The 12,761-nt window shown below is 36.7% G+C and overlaps 1 protein-coding gene across 1 annotated transcript in view; it reads left to right on the plus strand.

Moving 5' to 3' along the window:
* Positions 1 to 291: 291 nt before the first annotated feature.
* The window catches only part of LOC111946595 (catenin delta-2-like), a 57,745-nt gene continuing 45,275 nt past the window's right edge, over positions 292 to 12,761 (plus strand). The window contains exons 1-3 of the mRNA XM_023949963.1: positions 292 to 497; positions 9,806 to 9,923; positions 12,542 to 12,724. Of these exons, the coding sequence (XP_023805731.1) occupies positions 349 to 497; positions 9,806 to 9,923; positions 12,542 to 12,724 (450 nt within the window). The 5' untranslated portion in view covers positions 292 to 348. The remainder of the gene's footprint in view (positions 498 to 9,805; positions 9,924 to 12,541; positions 12,725 to 12,761) is intronic.

Consider the following 12,761-nt stretch of genomic DNA (forward strand, 5'->3'; position numbering starts at 1 on the left):
GGTAATATTTTAAACACAGACATCCTACAATTTATAGAATACTAAAATAATTCACAATATTTAACTATATAATACTGTTGCTGTGAGGATTGTGTGTTTTAGGTGTCACATAACAAAGCAAATGACGTGAATGAATATGTGTTCAATTGCAGTTTGTGTTGTATGCTGAAAATTCAATACACAGTTTTTCATTTGGCAAATATTTCTGATTTTCAAAAGCTATTATGGTGTGGAGTTCAGTTTATAGAATTATTTATATAATAATTATAAGGTTAATTAAAGAACCTTATCCTGTTTGCCTCTCTTGCAGGTGTGCTTTGGAATCTCTCGTCCTGTGATGCATTGAAGATGCCAATCATTCAGGACGCACTGGCTGTTTTAACTAATAGCGTCATTATACCCCACTCCAACTGGGACTCCTCCCCCAATCACCATGATGACCGCAAGCTCCACCTTCATACTTCCCAGGTGCTGCGCAACGCTACCGGCTGTCTCAGGTAGAAACAGTGAATATTTTTCTGTCCTACCGTTCCTTCCCTTGTATTTATTACTAGATAAATGATTTTTATTTGTGTAGTTTCATCTCCTCTTTTTTTCTCTTCAAGATTAATTATATACAGATGATGTGTCAATAATTCATTTGTGCACAGTCAACCCACTCGTTCAAAGTTAACAACAGCAAAAGATGAGTGATGAGACAAACCTTGATTTTCACAAAGTAAACTCTGTTTAGAGATTGACCCTTTATTTATCAACTAATTTCCAAGAGTGTTATTTTATTGACCTGGAAGGGTTTGTTAATCATTAAAAGCTCAAACACTTTTTTTTTTTTTAACTTATTTTTACACCACTGCCTAACTATGTAACCACGAGGGGGCCCCAAGTCTGGAGCCAAATCCGAATTCTTCTCCTACCCCTGCGTCTTCTCCCCATCCCTCCAATTGTAGGGGCATTTGGATGGGCCTGGGTCTCCCTGTGCCGGTCCCCAGCTCGGGTAAAATACAGGGTTGTGTAAGAAAGGGCATCCGGTGTAAAATTCTGTGCCATACCACTTGTGTAAATCAGTAAAAAGCTGCTTCCTCTGGAGGGATATGCTGAAAGCTAAACAACAACCACAGGGAGTTAGAACATATTTTATGTTTATTGTTACTCTTTAGAAATTCCTTGTACTTGACCAAATAATAAAACAACAAAAAGACTGACCTAGAAATTGCTAGACATTACTTCCTACTACATTTGAAAATACCAATATTAGAGTGTATACCAGTGTTTTTCAACCTTTTCTAAGCCACGGCACACTTTAACCTTAAAAAAAATCCCGCGGCACACCAGCATCCAAAAATTAAAAAAAAGGAGAAACTCATAGTCTGTATTGATCTACAGCCCCTGCACAATCTCACATGCATTTTTGAGATAATTGTTGCAGAAAAAGCTGGAAACTGCAGCTGTTTTTTTCTAAAAGATGCAATAAAAGTTAAGTTAAAAGATTTAAAAACAGTTTGTGTGTTCGTTAGTTTCAAGACGTTTAACAACAGATCTCCTTTTGCGCTGTCACTCTCACAACCCAATGCATCATGGGAAATGTAGTGCATAAAACGGCCGAAGATCGGTTTTCGGAGCTTCATTGTTTTGTTCACTTGTTCCACGGTCTGATACCGGATTTTGTGGAAAGCTACACCGATAAAGACGAGCTTTAGCTGGTATTTCTGTTAGAAATGAGCGACTTTACGAGCTAAATCGGGACAAGGAAGTGAAGACTTTAAGCACTTCTGATTGGTCAGACCGATGACATGTGATTAACCCCCCCAACACGGGACTTTTCCAACATACAGCCGAAGGTGCAGCTGAATCGCGGTACGTCATTCTTATCAAAATGTCTTTTATAAAATAAAATAAACGCAAAGAAAAGGTATTTTACGATCTTTTATATTCCTAACTCCTCAGTGTTTTATCAGGGTCTGTTTGGATGAACAGAGAGCTGAAATCCTGGAGATGGGAAATGTTTTTAGATCAGTTAATGAGGGCAATCTCCCACGGCACACTTGCCATCTCCCACGGCACACTGGTTGAAAAACACTGGTGTATGCGATACTTTGATTAATTTAACATTGATACAAAGAAAATAAAACATTTTGAAATACAATATTTTTTCGTTTTATAACTAAAACTCTAAGATGTTTCAGGATATAGAAAACCGTTTTTTAAAGTATTTTACAAATTAAGGTTTTAACCATACAGATTACACCCGGAAATCAAAAATGTCTATATCATTTGCAAACTTGCAGGATATTTTGAACACCCATACTAGGGGTGTAACAATTAATTTTAACTACTATTCAATTCTATATTTGAGGTTGCTGTTCAATTCTGTTTTAACTTTTGTTAATAAACAATCCTATTCAATCCAATTCACTGACCTAAGATTGATTTAGTACATCTTTGGCTAAAACTTCAACCAGTGTGACTCAGAGATAAATACCTGGATACTGAACAGTGCAGTAAGGTTTTCCAGATTCCTTGTATTTCTTGCAAGATAATCAAGTGTAAATTAAATATGTGTACAAACAAAGAAGTAAACAAGAATTAATGTCATATCCAATGACGGGAAGTTTAGCCCATTGTTGTTTTTCCACATCAAAAAAATCCAAACTGAACATTTTTAAAAGGTTGTTTACGGAGCAGTTTTCACTTAGTTTTGTTTTGTTAACAGGTATAAAAGAATCTGAGCTCTTTGATAAAGACTAGCAAGAATGCAAAAAATGCGAAGAATAGATGACATGTATGTAAACCAGTCACATTTACATGGAACAAGGTCGGTGCAGCGTGCAGCATGGAGGATGGCTGTGAAGATCTTATTTTGTGAAAGACTGTCTTAATAGAAAGCTAAAAGGAAATGATATTTTTTTTCTCAGAGTTGTAAATAAAAAAAGGAAGAACAAGAGACAGCTGTCGCATTTCTAGAATAAAAATTTATCAAAACTTAGATGTTACTTTTTTGTCGGGATTGTAGCTTTCCATCTGATAATGGAATTGATTTGTAAGATACAGAAAATGAATTGGGAAGAGAGAGATGCTTTAAATTGCAAGTTGACAGGCTTATACAGGGAGTTAAAACCCAATAACTTGTGCCTGGATGACGACATTTTTTTTTCAGTGTCAGAAATAGAACAGTGTGTCATTTTTTTTGTCTGTTTTTGTCTTTTACTTCTTCAATTATATTTTTTGTTCCCATAAATACCTAAAAAGAAATCTGGGCAGCTGAGACATCTGTAGTTTTTCAAGTTTGTTCAAGTTTATCTTGGAAAATGGCTCACAGGGCTGCAGTGCATGTGTGTAGGTACCTAAAGATGCGGGGGAAGATGGATGAAGCTGTCACTGCACTGCTCAACTCTATGAAGTCACAGATCAGATTGGAAAATCAGGGAAAAAGGAGGACAAATAAGAGCAGAGGAGAAGAAGCTGGGAAGATTAGAAGAGACAGGCTTGTAGAAGCAGCAAATACAGAGAAATAGACTCTAATAATGAGTAACAAAGGTGTTTCTGCTGCTCCTTGAATGACTTCTCTTCTCACTGTGTCTTCTTGGGGTTAAAGTAACACAAGACTACAATGTTTGTTTTCCTGTGCACACTGCCTCAATTATGTCTTTTCTTTATGTAGCTGCATGTTGCATGTCCCCTTCACTTTGTGTCTTTGTGTTTCATGTGCATACTGTACATGCACACACGTCAGGACACACATTTCCATCAACACAGTAAAAGATTCTCACCCGGTCCAGTCTCAAAGTCACAGATAGCCAGGAGAAGTGTTTAAAACAAAATGAAATGGGAGCAGTGCATTAGCTGTTTTCTATTAGTAGTGGGAAACTATGTGTACTTTAATTATTTGCTCTTGTCTTTATTCGTGCATTTTATTAATTCAATCCAAGCAGTTACTAGTGTCTTCCCATATAGCCTACTGTCTTATTTAAATAAAGTTAAAAGAATAAAACCTTCGTTTTCAACAGGTATATCGAAGCTTACTTGTGTAGTAAAAAAAAATTATAAATTAAGTCAGATTTATTTCTACAAACGTATTTTTTATAATATTCTTTGAACATGTCCCTTCAATTTCTTTGTGGCTAAAACTGTTGATCACATTGAATCTTTCTTCGGAGACTTTTGCAAATGAGTATCAACTTTAAAATAGAAAAAGAAAAAGCCCTTTTTCCTTTGTTCTTTTGCAGTCTTTTCTCTATTTTATTGCTACTTTTTATAGTAAAAAAAAAGGGGTTTTGGATCAGTTACACAATAAATATAAAATAGGTAATCTCCCAGCTTGTCCGCAGTCTTAAAATCCCTTCTCAGTCCATTACCCTATCAGAGTTTAGTACATTACTATCAGTGCAAACTCAAGTTTTACTCAAAGCTTTTCAAATCCTCCAGTGAGAAGGTGTTTTAACTCCCTGCAGCTTGTGTGTTTGCAGCTATGGCAGCAGAAAGTCTGTGCCTGCTTCGTTCACGCCATGCATGTGAGGCGCATTCTAGCGACACATAAATGCGAGTAATAACGTGGAAGCCCAAATACACATATACGTGCATTTAAATGGACTTTTAGTTGAAAGTAGTTGCTTGAACACATGTTTCCGAGCCTGGTGTGAACGTAGAATTAGACTTATACACAAAAAACTTTGGATTACTGTAATCATACTTTAATATGTCAGTGTAGATTCTCAGTCATCCAGGTCTTGATAAAATGAAAAGTTCGGTAACACTTTATATTAAGATTCATTAACAAGCTCTGTTAACACATTAATAAGCATTATAAATGAATTTATAGGGTGTTAGTAAGACATTTATTAGTACAATAAGTCTAATAAGGTTTATTAAATTACTTAGTTAACACATTTACAAGCATTATTATTAGGATGTTTTCTTGTAAATGTGTTAACTAAGTAATTTAATAAACCTTATTAGACTTATTGTACTAATAAATGTCTTACTAACACCCTATAAATTCATTTATAATGCTTGTTAATGTGTTAACAGAGCTTGTTAAGGAATCTTAATATAAAGTGTTACCAAAAGTTCTAAAAAAAGTCAACTGGACATAATTTCTGGTTTGAAGACGTTTCGTCTCTCATCCGAGCAGCCTCTTCAGTTCTGTCTGACTGTTGATGAGCTAGAGAAATATATTCTTCTTATTCTTTTCATGGCCAACATGGCCAGATTCCTTCGAAGACAGTGAGGTCCAGCCCTTTCCTGTCTGGGCATCTGCCTGTAGGGCGGATGTGCGCTTGCAACCCGGACAGACCCTTTTATCGCTATGACTTGTGTTGGGGGGAACTACCTGCTCTCACTGGAGCATTCAATGTGATCAAGTACACATCAGAAAGCACTCAGTCAATCAATTTACCTGCTCATTCCTTCAGGTTGAACAGTTGTGTGGTTGCCGCATGATTAAGCTCTTTAACAAATAAGATCTGTAAGTAGGATAAAGTTAACACGTTTCAAAAGTTTGCACAAAAAAAAAACACATTTGCCTCATTGATATAAATAGGTTTTATGAATGTCTGTGCCATCTGGTGATGGACCTCTGTCACTGACCACCAATCCCCCCCCCACACACAGACACAAAACATGGTCAGATAGTTGTGCAGAGACCACACAACAGCTGTTTCAGCCGAAGTCACTCAATAGTCATTTGTTCCCTAAGCAGCATTGTCTGAGATCCATCTGTCTGCACTGCAGCCGCGGCCAGACCTTACTTGTGATTGTTGCACATTTGACAAACAAAACTACTAAAAAAATGTATTTGCTCTGTAACTCACATACTCATCACATACTTTTATGCTCTGCAAGAAAAAAAAAAAGAATTTTCAATGAAAATATGAAGACAAATATTAAGATTTTGTCTTTTAAACACTGTGCCAGCTAAGAAACAGGTTTAACGCCTGCCAACACAAAGACAACTGACTTGTTAGAAAGCATCTTCTTTTTTTTAAGAACGAGGAAAACTTTTTACTTTTTTAAAATACAAAAAAGTGTGTAAAGAAGCAAATTATGACAAGACAAAATATAAGCATTTTTAGTGGGCAATATTAAAAATATTTTCTGGAGTGGTTTAAAAGAATAATTCTAATACATTTGTTTGATATTATATACATATTTCTAATATGTATACAGGATGTGCACTCAAACTACGCAGGAAAAAAGGGGCCTCCTGTTATTAGGAGTTATATGTTAAAGTGCTGACATGTATTTATAGTCATTTATTTTAGTCATTTCTTCCTCTATGTAATCTTATTTTGAATCTTTCTAAAAGTTATAATACGAGTACAATAGTCTAACATCCTCCTCCATGCTGTTTCAACTGATTAGTTACTGTATGAATGTATAACTGATGATTATATTGTTTTTGTGTATTATTTCTATTTTGATTGCTTGAAATAAACCATTTCAAATAAAAAAAAATCAAACTCTTCAGATGCGGATTGCAGCAAAAAATAAAGTTTAAATAAAAGTACCGGTAAATAGATATTGGCTCATCTATAGTAAGAAGCTATTTTAACCTGCAAATGGCCCATGTGTATTGAGCAGAATTTTTAGACTGTGTGCAGCTGACTTAGACCATTCTGATGTCGTTGTCTTATACTCAATAGAAACTCAATACTACTTCACAATTTTCTCTTATTTATTTTTCAAACTGTTTTTGTCGCAATGCTTGAATCTTTTTGATACAACCCCAGCTTATTGATTTTACAGAAACATTTTGGATTCATTTACACAATAATTCCACAATGAAGCTAAAACTGTCCAAAAAAACACAATTTTGAGTGGTAAATTTTAGCATTTTAAATGCAAAAATCTCAACAAAATGAGATCGAACGGTTTTTTATGTTTTATATTAAAAGATCAAACATGTAGGGACAAAATAAAACTGGTGAGGTGAAGCTCCACCCAAATATTTGCCTCAAGAAGGTGTTAAAAACACCAAAAGCAGGATTTTCCTCAGAGTAAGTCTTCAGGACAAAAGCAGAGGAGACTTTCCAGAATACACAGACTGAATGGCTGTTGGAGGATTCAGTTACTGTGAGATCTGTTGAAAAACTCTTAGCAGGCGGAGGGTTGTTTTAAAACTATAAAAACAAATGAAAGTAATTTAACTCATTTCTTCTAATAATTTATGGTGTTTGAGGTGTTCTCTGACAATTACAGCTGGGATGGCCTTCTCTATAAACTTTGCTTGGATGAAACATACTGGAAAGAAAAACAAATATGGTTAATATAGGTTTTTGAAATGACTCAAATTCATAAGTTTGAGTTGTTTTTGCTGAGTTAAGAAACAGGAAGGGTCGACTGCTTTTGTAATCCTGATACGTGGCGCAGAGCCACGGTAAAGCATCAGACACACAGCTGAGTGACAATTCACAGTAACTGTCAGCATATTCCAGGCTGCACGTTTAAGCAGTGAATAATTTCGTTTCTCCCCTTCTCACCACCCACCTCCTGTCTGGTGCTTAAGCATTAGTCAAGGTGAAGTGTTTGCACTGTTCTGTTCTTTCATATTGACTCAATAGGGACTTGCGTTTATGCTAAGCAGCATTTCCTGCATATGCTTGTTTGGCCATTAGCATTCAAAGTGGGGAAAATGAGTTGACCTTCTCTTGGAAGCAGGGAGCTGTGAACGTGAAATTTGAAAATGAGTTCCCTCTCCCTGCTCTGTCTTTCTCATCAGCGCTATTTATGAGGAACCTCATCTCACAGACTGAGCAAAGCAGCTGTGATGTCTTCATTGTAGTGATGGAATAGTCTTCTTGTTCACACCACAACAGACTGTCTCATCTGTTTGCTGACACTTCACCTTTGACCTATCAGAACGTTTTTGTTTTTTTAGCCAGCAGCAACACTTCTCAGTCTTGGACGTTTTCAGAAGAAAAGAGTCTTTTGTTTTAAACTCTTGAGTATTTACATAAATGTCTTTAATTTGCAGTAAAAGACGGAGTTTGAGTCTCTCATTTGATATTCCTTCGTTTCTTCAGATGCTGAGGAAAAGGTATAATGCCTTTGGTGAAGGATTTTAACTTTTAACACACATTTATTTACTGTGCAGCTTTGTAAATAATAGAAAAGAGTGGAAGTACATAAAGTAGAGTAACGGATTTTTTTTATTGTTATTTTTTTCGTAAAACCAGAGAGGGGGTTAGGAGTACAGACATTGCACCATTTTTTTTTTTACAATGCATTTTTTTCTCCACATGTTATACCAAAACAAATACATTTTGTGTATATTTACACTGTTTTCTGGTTGGTCGAAGCTTCCTAGGATTGTGTACTATTACTATTAGGGGTCATGGTTGAGTTTGTCCTGAGCCATAAGCTGTGGTCCCTCCTGCCCTGAAAACACTCCCTATTTTGACTCTTTAGCCTATTTATTTTGATTTAGACAACAGTCTTATCCTCATTCATTAGACCTTTTGAACTCAACAAAGAAGAATTGATTTAGCTAAACACAGGGAACCTGGGGAGGTGTATTGAGCTGCTGTGGGTAGTGCGTGTAAACATTTACCTCTGGGTACTTCTCCCCAGGCCACAACCCTCATGGGTATAATGTGCTTAAAAAATGTACTATATTGACTGTCAGTTCAATCATTTTCCTGAACATTCACAAGATTGTTATTTATATTTGTGTCAATGTTTAGATTTTGGACTGTTTCAAGTAGAAGTTCCAATTATTCTAGATTCCAGTTTTAGAGTCAAAGTGTTAAAGAAATTCAAAGAGACATACTTTTTTCCATTGGTGGAGGCAGTTTCATGGTCTGGGATGACAACTCACTTTCTGTATAAATGAGGCTTGTCATCATCCTTGACGGTCTGATTCCTAAAAGAGAAGAGTAGATTTTTTTTACATTCCACATTTGTTCCCAGGCTGGTTTCCATAGCAATGGCGAGGTACCCACCCGTGGTAGTTTTTCAACTCAGTACTGAGGATTCTGCTTGTTAAATTCAAACGTTTTGAAATACCAATTACCTGGTTCCTTTGGGCTTTCATTATCCAGCCTACAAAGCAACACCAAACATGAGTCAATGACAAATTAAGATATTTGACATTGGCACAAAAAAGTTTGGCATACTTACGGTAATTCTGCTGCTCATACAAATAGGAAAACAGTTGGAAAGGCAAATAAAAAGGCTTCCATTGGTCAGGAACACAAGATGTACACATATAACAAGACAGTTACTGTCTGTTGGAGTGTTGGAAAAGCCACTTTGTGCTGAAACTCAAACAGTTCCAACACCAACTCCACCCACCTGTATCTCCTCTTCTGTCCTAGCCCATTCATTTTTCATCATAATGGCCAAGCTGCTTATAAAAAAGAAGCAATATAGTTGAATGATCAAAGCATTTAGTCTTTGTGCCTTTCATTTCAATTTTTGGTTTCTTTGTTTTTCCACTCCCCCCCTATCCCAACTCTCTATGCTCTTCTTGGACTTAAGTCAAGTGTGTTAAATTGAAGTGAGCCTTCAGGGCTGAGCTTGGGATGAATCCAGCATTTTAATGCCACTTATCAATTGTTTAGCTTAAGCTGCCAGCTTTCTTTGTGTTGCCTTCCCTCCCTTTTTTTCCCACAGCATGCTATCACTATATCTTATCTTCAGTCTTTCTTTCATTTGTTCATTTTGGAGTGCATTTGCTTCTTACTTTTTTCCCATTCTTTTTCTGCTGCTTGACCGGTTTTGGCAAACACACGAACAAACACACGAACACGCACACTCCAAATTTCTCAGGCTAGCATTTTTTTTTTGTTTTATGCTGCGTGTCCTGCAGGAATGTAAGCTCAGCAGGTGAGGAGGCAAGGCGAAGGATGAGGGAGTGTGACGGCCTGACGGATGCTCTGCTCTTCGTTATCCAGACCTCTCTAGGCAGCAGTGAGATCGACAGCAAGGTTTGCACTATTTTCCGACATATATTTTCTCTTTTTTGCATTAGATATGTATTTTCAAACCGATGCATAAACGTTAAGGGTGATTCTTTATTCTCTTATTTCCTAATAGTTCTGAACATTTTAATTTTTATGGTTAATTTCTAAAAAATAAAACCCCTCAAGTTGCAATATCTTCAATTGAACACCTTGCAGCATTGTTTGCTGCAATTCTGCTCGTATAGTTATCAGTGCAACTAGAATTTAGGAGTATTTTCTAAAGTAGGTATATATGCTACCCACTGTATAGTGAACCTAAACAAGATAATGTAAGATGTATTTGATATTAACTGGGGTACTGCTAGCTCTAAATGTCTTCCTGTCTCTCTACCAGTTTTTAATGCCCACCCCTAATCTCTGTTCAACTCTATTTCCCTAACCTATTTTTGAATTTATAGCTGGAGAACTATTGTTCTTTCAGTTACACTTACTGATTAGCAGGTGAGCCAGCAAAAGGTTACTGCTGCATGGACAATATACATTGGAATGATATACACTAGCAACATTCCCCTTGCAATTTGTGAGTGTTTTACAGTTATTTTTCCTATTTCTTTGCATATTATGTGCACATGTTGCTATTTGACATATTTGCAATAAAAGAATCAAACATGCCCCTTTTCCAAAATGTACTTAGTCTGAATAAACCCACAAAATCTAAATGAATGTATTCATAAATCAGTTAAATGCTCTGTTTTACTGAAAACTGTTAAGGAGATTGGTATTGCTATAAATTTGACAATTGATTTTTGTATAAATATGTATATATGTATAACTGCATCTGTTTTGTGGACATTAATGATTTCACATCTGTCTTTCTAACACGAAAATGAACCATTTTGCTTTTTTTAAATGAACAACCACCAAATGCCAACATCCATGATGGCATATGGCTGCATTAGAGCGCATGGCATTTAAATAGCTGGTCAGTCTGTTAGGGTGTCATTGACGCTCGTGAAATATTTTTTAGCATGCGCATGGATGGCATCATTCAGATGTCTATTTCTGGAACAAATTTTGAATTTGTCATAAGTGATTCAAAAAATGCTGTTAAGTTCCAATTGCAGATCCTTTTGAATAAGGTAAATCTAGTTATAAATGTTTCAAAGATAACTATATTTTATTGAATAAAATATTGCAGATATGATCAAAAATATAACCCAAGTTTTTCTTTTGTGAATGATATATGAAGTGGAAATCTGCCAGCATTTCCTACCAGACTATGTGGCCTTACACTGACCTAACAGGATCAGTTCTCTCTTCTTGCATCAGACAGTAACCTCCTCAAGATATGCTGTTGAATATTTAATCATCAGCATATTCTCAGTCCTTCTCTTTTTGCTTTCATGTCCACAAATCCAGATCTTACCAAAATCTGAAGATGAGTTAGACTAGCGTGATGTCTTTCATGTCCAAAATTTGAATAAAATGTTTCAGTGACTTTTTTAACCATGACATATAGCCTATAAAGCATATCTGTTCATGTGCATGCTATGGAGATAGCTTGGATAAGAGGAGACATTTTTCTGTGTTCATGTGGTGTTTCGTCCCAGAGGAGAGCAAGCCACACAAGGTCATAAAGAATAAATAACAGTGGAACTGCTTTCAGCCTCGTGTTTGCTCCCTCGTCCATGAATGGCACTTGTGTTGGGCTGCTGATCTACTGCACCTCACCCTGACCTTTGACCTTGCTGAGCTGACCAGAACTAGCAACGTTAAAGAAAAAAGCGAGTGTCTTTTCATTTTCTCCCCTAGAGAAAAAGGAAGTGCGTGCTCAATAACTGATCCAGATATGAAACGTCATAGTAAATTGTAATTTAAAGGTATATTTCTCCAACACTGTTTTCTAATGGAATTCAAATAAAATTTGCAACACGACTGCAGCTCACTGGAGTGAGACATTGTTTTGTTTTCTGCATCTCCGGAGGCTGTTCAATTACACTCCCAAGTTGTTGTTGTTGTGTAAACCCACGGTCACACCGAGAAGACTGATGATTTGTCTTTCTTAATTTCTACTCCATTGATTCAATGCCTCCTCTTTCCGTGCAAAAACACTCTAACGCAAATACACACTATCGGTTCAAGCACACACATTATAGGCAACACCATACATTGTAGGATATTCTTTGCTCATGTACAGAGATGCACTCGCATGCTCTGTGGCAGCCGGGTTTGCCTCCAAACCAGCTGCTTAATGAGGTGTGAGATAATGTATTGGGTTTGTCATTTTTCCTCATTTACTTCTGTTTCTTCTAATCTTATTTCAAAGTCAGAGCTAACAAAATGCAAAAGCACATTACCTGTGAGATTATTTTTTTTATTTCTTTACTCTCAGTCGTCCTGTCTCTCCTCTCTATTTTTCTCATGGGCGCTGCCAGAAGGCCGTTAATTTGAAAGTGCAAATGGGTGGGCTTTTTTGTGTGCAATGCTTTGACTTTGAACTTACTTTGTGTTTTTAAGCAAGTTGTTTCACTGAAAGACATCAAAAACAGATCTGGCTTTGCAACGTTCCCATTTTTTCTATCTCTTCATCCCTCTCTTTACCTTTCTCCTCCTCATCCATTTCTGGTCTCAATTACCTCCAGACTGTGGAGAACTGCGTATGCATTCTAAGAAATCTGTCTTATCGCCTGGCTGCTGAGACTTCCCACGGCCAGCAAGGAGGTTTGGAGGAGCTGGATGGCCTGCTTTGTGACGCCAATGGCCACGAGGGAGAGAGCTCTGGCTGCTGGGGCAAGAAGAAGAAGAAAAAGAAGGGAGTCGACCAGGTAATGACAAAAATAATGAAAGATCAGGAGTGCAAAT

This window comes from Oryzias latipes, chromosome 20, assembly GCF_002234675.1.
Source record: "Oryzias latipes chromosome 20, ASM223467v1".
Taxonomy (NCBI): domain Eukaryota; kingdom Metazoa; phylum Chordata; class Actinopteri; order Beloniformes; family Adrianichthyidae; genus Oryzias; species Oryzias latipes.